This window comes from Schistocerca cancellata, chromosome 8 (assembly GCF_023864275.1).
Source record: "Schistocerca cancellata isolate TAMUIC-IGC-003103 chromosome 8, iqSchCanc2.1, whole genome shotgun sequence".
Taxonomy (NCBI): Eukaryota; Metazoa; Arthropoda; class Insecta; order Orthoptera; family Acrididae; genus Schistocerca; species Schistocerca cancellata.
The window spans coordinates 124,175,630-124,191,823 of record NC_064633.1 but is presented as its reverse complement, the minus strand read 5'-3'; the positions used below and the strand labels follow the sequence as shown (position 1 = coordinate 124,191,823).

General features: G+C 36.7%; 1 protein-coding gene across 2 annotated transcripts in view; it reads left to right on the top strand.

Annotated features, from left to right (window-relative positions):
* Positions 1 to 8,562, top strand: part of LOC126095303 (ubiquitin-conjugating enzyme E2 Q2) — a 90,248-nt gene extending 81,686 nt beyond the window's left edge. For both annotated transcript variants that reach the window (XM_049910097.1, XM_049910096.1), the window contains exon 8: positions 7,599 to 8,562. In XM_049910097.1, the coding sequence (XP_049766054.1) occupies positions 7,599 to 7,630 (32 nt within the window). In that variant the 3' untranslated portion in view covers positions 7,631 to 8,562. The remainder of the gene's footprint in view (positions 1 to 7,598) is intronic.
* Positions 8,563 to 16,194: the final 7,632 nt, after the last annotated feature.

Below are 16,194 nucleotides of genomic sequence, written 5' to 3'. Positions count from 1 at the left end.
CATGCCTCCAGGGAAAGTAATTGGTAATGGGTGCGGAGAGAGAAGGAAGGATGGGTGAGGGGAGAGGCGTATGGATACACTGTGCAGTTACAAGAGCACTATCGTGACAACTTTTACTTCATATAGTTGAATTGTGAATGCAACATGTTTAACAAGTTTGTGGTGAATGATACTTAGTGGCATGCACTTCTCAGTGTTATACTGCTCAGTTGGCATGACTAGAATAACAAAGATATTGGGAGCATTCTGTTCTTCACTCTTTATGTTGGGGTGATTTCCTTTGGGGAACACATCACTACAAGCCTTAACAGAAATACGCACTCAAAGCCATTTTAGTGATCACTCTACATTCTGGACTAACAAATGATGCCCTTTGCATTGAGATATTGTTTAATTGGCTGCTACGTAACTGCCCACTAAAAGACAAGGAGATAAAAATAAGAATAATAATATGCTATTTGAGGGTTGCAGACAACATGGTTCTCATAGTAACAGATGAAAAAGAATTGCAGAATATAGTGGATACCATCTTTCTATGTAAAGAAGAGTATCTGTATGTTTGTAATTCATGCACATCTACAGTTTAACCCAGTCTTGACTTGATGAAATTCGGCACATGTTCCCTTCAGACAAGAGGAAGATCACTATTTACATAAGTTTTTGTAATCTGACTTGAAACATATATAAAGGGGAAAGGTTGTTAAAGTACTTGAGTGATTTACTTCAAATTTCTACATTCAGATGAAACAACAAAGAAAATTAATGAAAAATTAAATGCCTAACAAAAAAGATATATCGCGGTAAACTGACTGTAATTGCTGTTAGCAAAAATTACAATGACGGTTTATCTTGAGGTAGTACCATCAGATGTCACTAGATTGCAGGACAAGCGATAGTTCAAGAATTTGACAGAAACATGATTGCGAACAATTACTTACTAATTGGTTGCATAATTAAGATTTAATTGTTATTACTAAAGTTTCGGTTTAAAATTGGTGTGGTATTTGCAGAAGTAAGCAGGAAGCCTAAAACGTGATTTTTGTGAATGTCGCAGGTGAAGACAGATTCATTCGTCGCATTCTGTTGACACCCAGTGATTCAAATATGCCCTTTGATTTAAAGTGATTGCAGTTTCTCATGCTGTCTGCAATCACCGTGAGCTTCAACAAGCCACAGTCCCAATCACTTTGCGTGGCAGATATTAAACATCTCGGGCGACGCCGGGCACTGCAGCTAGTTTAAGCTAAAGGAAAGTGTGTGGCAGATATTAAACATCTTGGGCGACACCGGGCGCTGCAGCTAGTTTAAGCTAAAGGAAAGACTTACAGAATTAAAATCAATGCAGAGAAAACTGAAGTAATATGCAGAACAAGAAAATATGAGAACATGTACAGAAGCTTGAAAAATTAAGAAGCAAGATTAAAGTAACTGGAAGAGCAGCAAAGAAACCACAGATAATACCAGGATAGCAGCGGTGAAAGAGGCATTAGTGAGAAAAGGTGTCCCTTCTGTAGCAATATGGACAAAGGTTTGAGAAAAATGGACAATAAGAAAGAAATAATAGACCAAGGCTGGAGGCATTAGAGTTGTGGACAAGATGGAAGAAGGAAAAATAAGTTGATGGATAGAGTGAAAAATGAGGTGGTGTCAAGGAGAGTGGAAGAGAAAGACAATAACTGAATGTAATAAAAAGAAGGAAAAGAAACTGGATTGGAAATACAGGGCTATTCATGAGTATCTCCAGGGTGTCAGAAGAAGACTGTGCAAGGACTACAAGATAATGCTATGGAAAGAATATAGCGGAGATGTTGAGTCACAGGTAGGCACAATATAAAAGACTCAAGATAGATAGCTGTTTGCCAAAAAGCTCTTCTTCAAAATTAGACCCCCCCCCCCCCCCCCCACACACACACACACACACACACACACACACACTCTCTATATATTGTGTGAAGCAATCTATCCTTTCCATAATATTGTCAAATGTCAAGACATATGGAAAATGACATATCAGTGGATACAGCATCTCTCCAAGTTTAGATTTGTAATACATTCTTTGGAATTGTTGCACTAGGGGCAGGTGTGCCAGAAATTGTAGGGAAATCCTCATCTTCATATTGTCGCTTCAAACTATGTAATAAGTTTCACATTGGGACATGTCTATCTTTTTAATGTGGTTTCACAAAAGAGTAAAGCCAAGTGCTGTTAGAAAGAAACAAAAACAGTTAATTATTCCAATTTTTTTAAATAGGCAATTTTTTTAATTGCATGATTTGAACAACATAAAGATAATGACTGTAAGGTTAATTTATTCATTTTTGCTTGTTGTACTTCGTATGCTTTCCTGTATTTTACACTTTTCTGCATTGTACCCTTTCTTGGGCCAGCCCACTGAAAAATGTAAGAGGGAGGAGGGAGGGGGGGGGTTGTTGTAATGACTACCTGCAAATGCGCAACTCAATAAATAGATTGAGGTGTGCCCTATCACAATTGGTGCCCATATTACCCACCTATTTTGTGAGTTAAAAATTTGGACAGGTGCTGTATCCATTGATATGTCTCGTAGTGTTTGCGCAGTTGTCTTCTGAAACACTGAAATTAAGAAGGAAGCAATGGCTCACAGAAGATGGAGACCCAAAGCACTCACTAACATAGCAGAAAATATGACAATGGTGTAAAAATGATAGTAGTAGTTAGAATAATGTACAATTTAGGTTATACCATCATGAATGCCATATTGTATTATTTGGATTATTTAATTGCCTTGCTATGATGTAATAATTTAAACCAGATATAAATAACATATTTCATTCCCTTGTGATGGGCTTAGCCTAAACAATTATTTAAACTAAGCTGAGAAATTTTTCTTTACAAAAAAAGGTGTCATTTATGAATATTATGAAACCTGTGTAGGACCATACATCTGAAATGTTTAGTTTTGATATATCACTAAGCTAATTGCAACACACATTAATTTTGTATAATGAAATCATTCATTTGAAATCTTCATCAAGCTTCTGCTACTGTGTAGTTTCTGAGTTTGACAGATCTTAGCTATGTAGAACTCTGAGGCATTGTAGAGAGGCCGCGCGGTCAGAGGCCTCGTGTCACGGTCTGCACAGCTCTCCCTGTCGGAGGTTCGAATCCTCCCTCGTGTGTGTGTGTGTGTGTGTGTGTGTGTGTGTGTGTGTGTGTGTGTGTGTTGTCTACAGTGTAAGTTAGTTTAAGTTACATTAAATAGTATGTAAGGTTAGGGACCGATGACCTAAGCAGTTTGATCCCATCAGATCTTGCCACAAATTTACATTGTAGAGATGTATGACAAAATAAGCCTTGTTGTCCCATAAGGCATGTTTGAATAAATCATGTGAAAATGAAAGTCAAAGCAGAAGACTACAATAGAAGTGCAGCATGCGAAATTGTGTGCAAATGAGAGACATGTTATGTCATAATGTGCAGCGAATTAGGAATTGGACAGTTGGCAGCATTACCCCTGTTGAGTGATGCTTATTAATGAGCAAGAGTTTGCTGCAAAACAGGTATGAGCAGCATTTTTGTTTATAAACTTGGTTACTCTCGTATTTGCTTACGGGAGATCAAGAAATATACTGTATCGCATCAATACCAAATAAGAGGGTACATGTGAAATCTACCACATTTGCAAGCAACTCAAATATGTGAAGACAGTTTCTTCATATATTTTCTAATGAAACTCATGCAAGTTTGTTGAGGAAGTATTTAAATTGTTCATTAGGGGATCTTACAGGGAAATGAGCAGCTTAGAAAGGTTCTTGAAAGATCATTTTTAAATAAATGCCAGTGTAGGGCTTTGTGTGATTTGGAAAATACTTCAGAGATTCTCATTCCAAAATGCCAGTTGATTTTAGGGACTGTAGAATTCAAATTATATGCACTGCCATACAATTTGTTCTTTACGTAGCATACATAGTGATACACACTAGTACATATGTACAGCACAATAGGAAGTGTTCGGTAGTTGACCATCCCATGTCTTCTGTAATACAATAAGAGTAAGGGGCTCCAGAAAGCTGTGTCTTTCCAATGTTAAAATCACGCTTATAAATTACATGTTTTCTCAGAAAGTATTTGAGCTATTGGAGTATTGGCTATAACTTAAGACAGGGATTCTTAAATATTTGAATTAAATTGTTAGAGAGTAATTGTTTATATTGTAACAAAAATTCACTACTTTTTGCGCCATTTTTTGTATATGAATTCAATAATATGCAGGTTTTTTGAAAATCGGCTGTGTCAAGATACGCAGAAGGGACTGTGTAATATTTCATGAAAATTTGAAGCAAATTGGCTTGGTAGATCCTGAGAAAACATGTAATTTGTATGAAAAATAAAACTTTTGGGAGTCAAGCAACAAAGTTTGGATTGCCTTTTTAGTGCATTCCAGGTCCATAAGATGGATTATCTTCATCTTCGGTAAACTACTACTCCAACTCCTGTTTACTCTGGCTTCTTGAAGGTGTGTTCGAAAAGAAACTGAACATCAGCTTTATTGCTTATCGTACAACATTTTAAGAACTGTCTCCTTCAAACTAATCCCCTCTACTGGCAATACACTGTTGCCATCATTTCTTCCAGTTTTGGAATGCCTCTTGGAACACATTTTGTGGGATGGTGCGCAGTTTTCTCATCACATTGTCCTGTATCTCCTCTATGGTTTGGAAGCAACATCATTTCAGTGTGTTTTTCAGTTAAGGAAAAAGTCTGCTGGGGCTAAGTCCGGAGGATACAGTGGATGGGGCACAATGGGAAAATGGTATTTTGCTAGATAGGTGCAGACAGGGAGTGACGTGTGAGCTGGTACATTGTCATGATGTAACATGCAACATTGTTTTCCCACAATTCAAGTTGTGCACAGCAGCCCTCATGTGCACTAGAATTCCCTGATAGATGTCCTTGTTTAGCCACCTTGATCTTTGACTGACTCATGCATGGTGTTTTTGGACGAGGTGACCCTTTGTCTACCCACTGCGATGACTGCATCTTCCTTTCAACATCATAGCTGTACACCCACGTCTCTTCGCCTGTTACGTTCTTCTTAAGAAAGTTTTCATTGTCATTCACAGCGGCAAACAATTCCTCACACATTTAAACACGGGCCTTTTTCTTATCTTCGGTCGCCAAACATGGTACAAATATTGCACCGGTGCGATGCATCTAAAGTTTTTTGCTCAAAATGTGATGGCATGATCCTACGCTGATGCCCAACTCCTCAGCAACTTCCCAAACAGTTAAACGATGATTTCTGTAAATCGCAACATGAGCGCTGTCCTCGTGGCCATCATCTGTTGATGTGGAAGGACAACTATACTTGTAATCATTACAGACTGGCATTCTGCTCTGTTGAAAATGTTTAAAACACTCGTAGTACTGCATGTGACTCACAGTCCTCCCCATATGCTTGGCTAAGCATGTGAAATGTCTCTATGAAAGTTTTTCCAAGTTTGAAAGTAGTAGCAGCATCATACACACCAAAGTGAAGTGTTTCTATTCCAACAAACAGTGTGTTGGGGATTCTTGACCATACAACACTACTTACACTTTCATTGCGATTTTGAGTTTTCCATGAACACATTTTTTCAACAGTTCAGGTGCAGTTAAAGCTTTAGTCAAGTCTCTGTTAACCACTGTTTTTTATTATTGCCTCTTCCACAGCTTTTTTCAAAGATTCTATACAGTTATCTTCTACTTTAGACCCTATAAATCTATTATACTTCGTGAACTTGGTTGGGGGATTTGGAAGATTCGTGGTGTCATGGAAAACTGCACCCTTACTAATTGTGTAGAAGGTATAAACAAATCTAATGTTGTGTTCATAGATTTTGCTTCCAGTGTCTTCATTTGGAGTAACAGCAACACTGTTTCAAAAGGTGGTTATGTATGAACACTTACCACACTTAAGTTCCATTTCACTGACGAGTCCTACTGTTCCAGATTGACTGCACTACATTAAATACATTTTACACAGTTTGCAAAAATTCCGTTGAGAACTGACACAGTAAATGTTTCATTCACATCCGATTTGCCTGTAAAACAGTCGTACTTTCACTAACTTAACCAAGCTTCCTCTGCAAAGTACTTCCTTCCTCACTTTCATATCAGTGGGCAGGTATACTAACAAGGTTAGTTTCACACATTTGGGTATTGTCTTTACTGTTTACAGTAATAACACCTACCTTTGGCTTTCCAGCATTTCTCCTTCCTTAAAAGCCTTCAGAGAATTTCTAGTCACTTTTGTTTGCCCACGATTATTCTTCAATAAAATAGAGACTTCAATGAACAGAATTCACTACAAATATTTTCAGGATTACAAAAGAGTAAATAAACATGAAACATGCGACAATCGAGTGAGTGATGTATATCGAACTAACCCAGGTTAGCCACAACACTTATTTTGTAACACTTATTTTGTAACACTTATTTTGTAACACTTATTTTGTAACACTTATTTTGTAACACTTATTTTGTAACACTTATTTTGTAACACTTATTTTGTAACACTTATTTTGTAACACTTATTTTGTAACACTTATTTTGTAACACTTATTTTGTAACACTTATTTTCTCTCACATCACTAAAAGGTACGTGATGAGCATGTAGATTCATGAGTACGACATTTGTCAACAGTTTAACGGTGCCACAGTAAGTCACGCCCACACAGAACATATTTCATAAATATTTTAAAAATAGTTGTTCTCTGAAGTGAATAAATTATATATCAACTGAAAGGGGAAAGTCTTACATTTTTAAAATGCAAAAAAATTGAAAGTTGAACATTTCATGACTCTGAACCTTTCCAAAGCCCCCTAAAGGAAAGCTCACCACAGTCTGATATACCAAGAGGGCACTTTGCCAAGTTTTTTTTTTATAACAAGTAGTTGACTGTCGACACTTATTTGTAAAGACTGTTAGAATTGTAGTGTCGGTAACAGTGACACTTTGTGATGTATATTAGACTTGATGTTTCTGCTAGCATACAGTATCTGTATTGTTTGCACTAATTTTTATACAACAGCACTATTACAATAATACACTATATGTAAGAACATATTATTTATAAATGTATTAAATAAATTAATATTGGTTTGATTGTAACTGGTGCCAGTTTCTTTCCACATTGTCACCTTCCCTAAAATGTCTTATTATCTATGTACTTTCTCTTGTACAAAAATGTTACTGCTGCCATAAAACAGATTTAGTTCGTGTTCTGTGCATCCCCTGCAGCACATTGTAGTGGGCTAGTAAAATTCTGGAGTGTATCCTTGTCACACTTGCATATACAGGGCCAAGGTGTTTCAATTGTGAAATTTTTTGATGTTCTTCTCCGAACATTTTCAGCCATAAAAATTGAAAGTTTTAGAACCCAATCATTTCTTATCTTTGCTTAATCTGGAGTTGCAATATGTGAGGGTTCTCATATCATTATCACTTCTTTCAAAGTATTCTTACCAGGCAGAAGCATACAGGATCATCTGTCCTTTCATTGTATTTATCTTGCATACACATTAATTCAGATTACATCTTAATTTGCTGTTCTAATTGTTGGTTTTACTTTTCACAGGGTGGTTCACTCCTCCAAAAGAAGACGGCTAATCGACATAAATTGTCACCTGTCTTGAAGTGACTGGGAAAGTGTAGACTGATGAACAAATACTTTCAATTTTTTAATGAACCGCGATGATTGCTGAGAACAGCTTAAAAAGCAACAAATTGTTGCGTGTACTGAAAAAGTGAATGTGACAAATGGTGATGTAACTTATAAGTGTAGGCCTCTTACTTTTTATGAAGGGCTCTTACAAAACAATATTTGCACGCACAGAAATGTATGTGGAGTGATTTCAGTGTGTGTGTGACGAAAGTTTTGAGAGAAGTAACAAATGTATGTACGTGACTGATTTTTATGTGGCATAGGCGTGATGTATATGTAGTGCATCTGAGGTGAACCAGAATGCCCCTTGGAGACTGTACTGCTACCTGTACGCCCTATTTTTGTGTTGCTGGTTTCTGATTTCCCATTAAAATTTTTATGATAGCTGTGGCATGGTATTAAAAACTAAAGTGTTAAGATTTGTTGTGATAGTTGCAACATTCCACACATTTGGCGGCAGCTGGAGAGCCAGTTACAGTCTTTGTAAGAAACATTACAACTGTATAAATCATACTATCTTGTAGCTCTCTGCTATAATCCTTAATGCCTTGAAGGTTATTTTTCAATGTGTACTCCAGATTATTAGGTCAGTTCTTATACTCAGTGACACTGATAGAAAATGTGTAACAGTTTGTTATTAAAGATTTTTGTGTGTATGATGCAGACGATTTGTTTCTTATGTGTGAAAATAAGAGAAAATTTGTTTATAAGATAATGTTGAAAGTTTCTTTAAAAAAAATGCTAGACAAATTATATATGTTTGGCAGCTGTGAAAATAAATTTGTGGATACAGTGAGGAGTTGTGGACAACAAGAATCTTTCCTCATAATCTTCTAATGAAACTGAAATATAATAAACCTAATAATCAGTGTTTTAAGTAGGTGGTCTTTTGTTGTCTGTTGTCTCTTCCATTATGAGATAGAGAGAGAACTTACATGTTTATTTAATTCTGATGTTCTTTCCTTTCATGTTGCTTGCTGTAGCTCTGTGACTCATTGGGTAAGTGCCAGAATATGAGTCAAAAGGTCTCATATTCAATCCCCAGTTGATTCTACGATTTTTTTTTCCCTTCATGTATTGCTTTTGTCACATATTTCAATGATTTATTGGTGTGAAAAATGTCAAATTACACTGTGATTTAGAGTTGTGTGGAATTGGCTGGGCTCTTAAAATAAGAGGATACAAAATACTACATAGATGGACATAAATATTCCCACTATATACAATATTTATAAAAATTGTGACCTATATTTGGCTACATTGATGGCATTCCTTTTAGCCAGTTACAGCCCTGTGGACAAATCCAGACAAGGGTGGCACTTCATGAGAGAACTAGAAGCTTTTTCCTCCCCACATTTATGCAGCGATTCTCTGTCCTGCATGATGGCCCATGCGCATGCAATCCCAAAAAGTGGGGTCTCAGGCAATGAAACATTAACATTGGTAAGTACCTGTATTAAAATGTTACAAATGAGTATTAACAAGAAGACAAAATTTTTACATTGAATGACTTACCAAAACTTCCACCTTTACCTTTCTTGGACTGCTCTGAGTGAGCTATTCAGACACAGTTTGCAATCTGCAGTTACAGCTTAACTTCTGCCAGTACCTCTCTCCTACTTTCTAAACAAAAGTAGAGTTGTGAGGGTGGGTCGTAAGTTTTGTGGGTAAAAAATTCAGTAGAGCATTTTCCTGGTAGCCATAAATGTTCTTAATTTGGTTACCAGTACAACATACAATTTTAATCTGCCAGAAGTTTCAAATCAATGTAAACCCCGCAGCAGAGTGAAAAATTCATTCGGAGAAATATTTATTGGTTGTTGTAGAGCTACAGCTTCCAGATCTCTTTGCTTGCGAACTACACATATGTTTGGAATTAAAAGCTCTGGTCTGCAGTCAGATAATGGTTACAAACAGCAGGGGATTGTCAAGTTCCAGGAGGGAAAGGTGAGAGTTAGGTAGCTGATGTCATTTACATTCCTTGCATTGATGGCTGTGTGAGAAGAATCTTGGATTATCAGGATGGAAAGACCTGCATGACATCGTGAGCTGCAGTGTGTACACCAAGGTTCAGTTTTGGACATCAGATTCGCTACAATCTTAAAACGAGTGGTTAGTGAGACATCTTGAATCCTCCAAGACACCATTGGAGCGGAATGTGCACAAGTGTTCTCACAGGTTCCAAGCACAAAGGACTCTCCCTAAAGTGTTCTGTCCTTGCTCTTTTCTCCCATGACTTACTCTCATGGTTCAGCTGTTGTATGCTCATCAGCTGACAGGGTGTCAAATGATGAATTTGTGGCTTGCATCGAGTCCTCTTTGTGTAACTTAGCTCATCTCCCGAACAAATTCCATAAGAAAGACGTTGTGACCTGACTGCAGTTTTCACGTTAGGCTGCCCCTTGCTTCTATGCCCAGGAAAGTTTCTTCTACCATGACCCATCAACTTATATCTTTGACACAGTTGTTTCACATGCCCATACTCCTTCTCCAGGAATAGACATTTCCTTTGTCCAAATGGGTAGCCTAGGTCTTTAGATCGTACATGTCTGGCAATTCATTTGCTTGTGGTGGTTCCATTACGTCTTTCTTTATAATTCAGCACAGTTTACAGAAAATTTCTCTCCTTGACTTAGCAGTATGCATTTCTGTCCTATGAATTGCCACTGTGAAGCAGAATGGTGTACAGTGTCTGCACCATTGTTGAAAATGCAACTAAAATCACTTCATATTCAACCATTTCACTCTGAAGTTTTCAGTTATATACACTTATTTATCTTGGGAACACAGATGCTAAAACCTAAACCAAAATAATGTGTTCCATTACACACTGCTCACCTTGGGTTCAATAATTGCAAAAGTGATGTGATGGTGTGATCACAACCAACAGTGTACTTGACTGTGTTGCTCATTTGCCACAGATCCAGCTCAAATACCCTGTTTCATAGCACATTCAAAACTGGACAGTGCCTTCTTGATCGTAATCTCACTGTAATTTAGGGTATATAGTGTATGACGGCACATTATTCATTTAATGGTACAATGTTAACAGTATTGTGTGTATGAATGTTGCAAAAGACTTCATACCCTAATAAAGCAGCCATGATGATCAGTGTTAGCTACTGAATGACTAGCACTAGATGCTTAATCTTGAGTAAACTTAAAATTCGAAGGGTTAAAACAGTGCATTATGCACTACATTTGGTATTTCCACACCAGTAACACTATTTAATTGTATTTACAGAAATTAGAGTTATTGCAAATAAAGTTATTGTCAATGTAACTCAGACTGAACAACTGTATGAAATATTGATGCAGTGTGTGTTATGAGCATGCTCTAATTTACATATACACGTGTACTACCTAGGGCACAATATGTAGAGTACCAATAACGTAGCCGGCGCGGTGGCCGTGCGGTTCTAGGCGCTACAGTCCGGAACCGCGGGACTGCTACGGTCGCAGGTTCGAATCCTGCCTCGGGCGTGGATGTGTGTGATGTCCTTGGGTTAGTTAGGTTTAAGTAGTTCTAAGTTCTAGGGGACTGATGACCTAAGATGTTAAGTCCCATAGTGCTCAGAGCCACTAATAACGTATTTCCATTCTTATTATGCACATGGCTCAGAGTTTTGTATAAGCTCACATTTCACAATCAGTACTCAATTGATGGACCAAGCATCTATGAGTCCTGTCTAGAGATGAAGTAATAAGTGTAGCCATAGGAAGGTAGGTGCCAGCAAATTACAGAAATATGTGTCCTAAACATTGGGTACAAATTATACTTGAGAATATTGAACAGAATAAAAGTTACCAGTGAAATAAAGCTTAATGACTGAGAAAAAAAGCATTCAGTGTAGCTACTCACATGAGAATTGTAGGTTTCAGAAAGATCTTTTAATGGAATGAACAGAAAGCTCCTATTTGAGATAAACAAGAAGTGCAAAGCTGAGTGACATAGATAGTAACACTTATATGCCCAGAAAGTTTTTTAAACACAGAGCTTTATAATTTTCACACATGTAACACAACTGTAACATTAATCTGTAGTTGGTCGACAATGACTTCATGGGCACAACAGGGGTGGAACAGGATTAATCAAAACAAAAAATATTTTACACTAATCTATATTTATTATTAGGAATTAGAGTGTCAGTCTTTATTATTACAGTTTACGAACTATAAGTAATCAACTGGGTAAGAAAGGTACATAAAACATACCATGTACAAAGAATTTGACATGTAAATTTGTTAAAATTGTGGCACATTTTGACAGCCTTATTTTTACAAAGCACACATCTTCTGACTTGACCGGTGATGATAATATGTTGACATTGTCAAGGTCGTAGCAGGGTCATTATAGATCCTATAGGTTAATATTGGTGCCTTGTTGGCGAAGAATGCAACCAGCTAAAAGTGAACAAAGCTCCAGAGCTCTATGAAATCATTATTGGATTCTATCCAGAATTTGGAGCTCAGCTAGTTGCACACCAAAACCATGAGATGCTAAGCAAAATTTAAACATTTATCTTAAATTTTGTTGAGTATTGCTGTCAGAATGAAGTTATTTTCAAATGAATGAAAAGTTTTTGATGAAAATCAAACTCTGTTTCAATATTGCACTCTACCTCATTTGAAATCTTTTTAACTTAATTGGTAAACTATTTTTAAGAAAATACTGATCTGACACTCTTTGTTAGGAAACAGTTTTTCATTTTAGTTGTGATGCTGAGGTATATTTAAGATTCAGACCAGGGTTCTGCTACAGGTAACATGTGTCACCAACACTCTGGATACACACCCAAATTAAATTTTGACACTAGATTCCTGAAGGAACACAATAAATACTATCCCATGTGTGTAATAAATATATCATTAGTTTGTCTAGCAGCAACAATGCGAAGCATGATGTCTGCTTTGGTTCACGTGATTCATCTTCCCAATGCCAATTGCACTTCATGAACATTCCATATCTGTACACCCTCAAGTTGCATGGAACTGATAGCTTTATACACAACTGGTTTTAATCATACAAAAGAAACAGAATGGAGAAGGCTTTTGTGAATAATTCAATGTCAGAATGGTAGAAAACTTTATTGACTAGGGAGAAATCACAAAGGGAGTTTTAGCAGGGTTCAGTTTTTGGTCCACTCCAGTTCCTTATATAAGTCAATGACCTCCCATTTAACATTCGACAGGCAGGATTGGTACTTTCTACAGACGATACTAGTGTCATAATAAATCCCGTTAGAGAGAAAGCAATTGACGAGATGGTAAATGATACTTTCTAAAGAATTATAAAGTAGTTCTCAGCTAATGGGCTCTCCTTAAATTTTGAACAAACACAGCATATTCAGTTCTGTACAGCAAATAATCATGCAAACAACTAATGTAGCACGTAAGCAAGAGTTAGTAAATAAGGTAGAATGCTCCAAATTTTTTGGTGTGCATATTTATGAAAACTTGAACTGGAAGATGCATATTACTGTGCTTCTCAAAGAGTTATGTTTAGATACTTTTGCTCTTTGTATAATTGCTAATCTTGGAAACAAATGTATCAGATTCCTGACATACTTTGCATATTTCCATTCAATAATATCTTGAGGAATAATTTTCTGGGGTAGCTCATCACTTAGTGTTGACTGCACAAAATTCATCCATAGATGTCCGTGTAGGTACCTCTTCAAGGAGCTAGCAGTTTTAACTATGCCATCAAAAGAGTGTGTGTGTGTGTGTGTGTGTGTGTGTGTGTGTGTGTGTGTGTGTGTGTGTGTGGTGGTGGTGGTGGTGGTGGGTGCACACACTAGTGTAACTTGTCATAAGTAATCCATCACAATTTGATCAAAAAAATTATATCCATACCTACAGCACTAGATGGGAAAAAGACCAGTATTACTCACTGTTAAAGCTGTCAGTGGCTCATAAATGAGTTCAATATGCAGCAACAAAAACTTTTGTTTGCCCAGTAACATAAAATTTCTGACGGGTAACAAGGCGAGTTTTAAATCTAACTTAAAATCATTTCTCCTGAACAACTCCCACTCCATTCATGGATTTTTGCTTAAAAACTGTTAGACGGGAAAAAAATAAATTTTTTAAAGTGCAGTTGCTTGAGTAGGACTAAGTGTCCATTAATGTCAACACTAATCATGTATACATGATCTGTAAATTGACTTATTTCACATCATTTCAATAAAAGAACCATTCTAACGATCTGTGGAACATGTAACTAACTAATAAGTGTTTAAAATTTCCTAATAGAATTTAAAAATCAGTAAGTGAAAAAAATTAAAATAAGGGAAGGCAACGGTTCACTTATATAACTCTCTGATGTATGGCACACAGAAACATGCAACAGAAAACTATATATACTAGCTTCTGAACTTTTGTTCTTTCTGTAGTAGTACACACACAAACCAAAATGCACAAGCTCCGTTTGGCAAGAGTGACTATTGAATGTGAAAGAAGAGAAATGGACACACGTGTAGGAAAATATGCTTCTACTTTGTGTTTCTCTGGCAAATAAATAGAATTTTACAATTTGCCAAAAGATGAGCATTGTCAGTCCAAAAGTAACAGAAAAATTTCAAAGTGAATACACTATATGTAGTAAGTAATGGATGTAATAATTAATTTAAGCACATGAAAAACAGTAATTCTGCAGGTATCTTAGAGTAACTTAAGTATGAAGCAAGACGGATTTATGTATCTTTTTTGCAGTAAATGTGTGAGAGGTGAAGAGAAATTGTAATTACAAAATTAAATAACTTAGTACAACCTTAATCATTCATATATGTAACCTGTCAAAATTATTTTCAATTATCACAAGATACACATTTTTATGGAGTCTCAGTTTTTATATATTTGAATGTTTAATAGTGACTAAATTTGTAATTCATTTGTGTAAGTCAGAAATAAATCACTAAGAAAATGAGTGAAAGATCATATTCACAAAGTCTTTTCCACTTGTTGCTTCACGTATTGGTTCATCTTGCAACTCCATCTTCAGCTTTTTCTCTTCGTGCATCCACTTTTATTTAGTTTGGACTTCCCCTTTTTGGTCACAAGCAGTTCTTATCTGGAAAAATACTGTAAATTGTATTAATTATGGGAACTGGCTTCTTTTCTTTACACACATAGAATGTCATTGTGCTTCTCCTACTCGGGACTGTATGTTACAAAAGAAAACTATAAGCATAGCAGTTATTTTCAATCTCACTAGATCGACAATGCACACATATACAAATTTAATCAAATTGTAGACAACTTTGACAACTGTCAGTGTTTGCTTCCAAGGCTCATCCTAACAATGGTGTTTTTGCACACACTGCATTCATGTTATGAATCCATAACAGAAATGATTAACATGTTGTTGTTGTTGTTGTTGTTGTTGTTGTTGTGGTCTTCAGTCCTGAGACTGGTTTGATGCAGCTCTCCGTGCTACTCTATCCTGTGCAAGCTCCTTCATCTCCCAGTACCTACTGCAACCTACATCCTTCTGAATCTGCTTAGTGTATTCATCTCTTGGTCTCCCTCTACGATTTTTACCCTCCACGCTGCCCTCCAATGCTAAATTTGTCATCCCTTGATGCCTCTGGACATGTCCTACCAACCGATCCCTTCTTCTAGTCAAGTTGTGCCACAAACTTCTCTTCTCCCCAATCCTATTCAATACCTCCTCATTAGTTACGTGATCTACCCACCTTATCTTCAGCATTCTTCTGTAGCACCACATTTCGAAAGCTTCTATTCTCTTCTTGTCCATACTAGTTATCGTCCATGTTTCACTTCCATACATGGCTACACTCCATACAAATACTTTCAGAAACGACTTCCTGACACTTAAATCTATACTCGATGTTAACAAATTTCTCTTCTTCAGAAACGATTTCCTTGCCATTGCCAGTCTACATTTTATATCCTCTCTACTTCGACCATCATCAGTTATTTTACTCCCTAAATAGCAAAACTCCTTTACTACTTTAAGTGTCTCATTTCCTAATCTAATTCCCTCAGCATCACCCGACTTAATTTGACTACATTCCATTATCCTCGTTTTGCTTTTGTTGATGTTCATCTTATATCCTCCTTTCAAGATACTGTCCATTCCGTTCAACTGCTCTTCCAAGTCCTTTGCTGTCTCTGACAGAATTACAATGTCATCGGCGAACCTCAAAGTTTTTACTTCTTCTCCATGAATTTTAATACCTACTCCGAATTTTTCTTTTGTTTCCTTTACTGCTTGCTCAATATACAGATTGAATAACATCGGGGAGAGGCTACAACCCTGTCTCACTCCCTTCCCAACCACTGCTTCCCTTTCATGTCCCTCGACTCTTATAACTGCCACCTGGTTTCTGTACAAATTGTAAATAGTCTTTCGCTCCCTGTATTTTACCCCTGCCACCTTTAGAATTTGAAAGAGAGTATTCCAGTCAACATTGTCAAAAGCTTTCTCTAAGTCTACAAATGCTAGAAACGTAGGTTTGCCTTTTCTTAATCTTTCTTCTAAGAT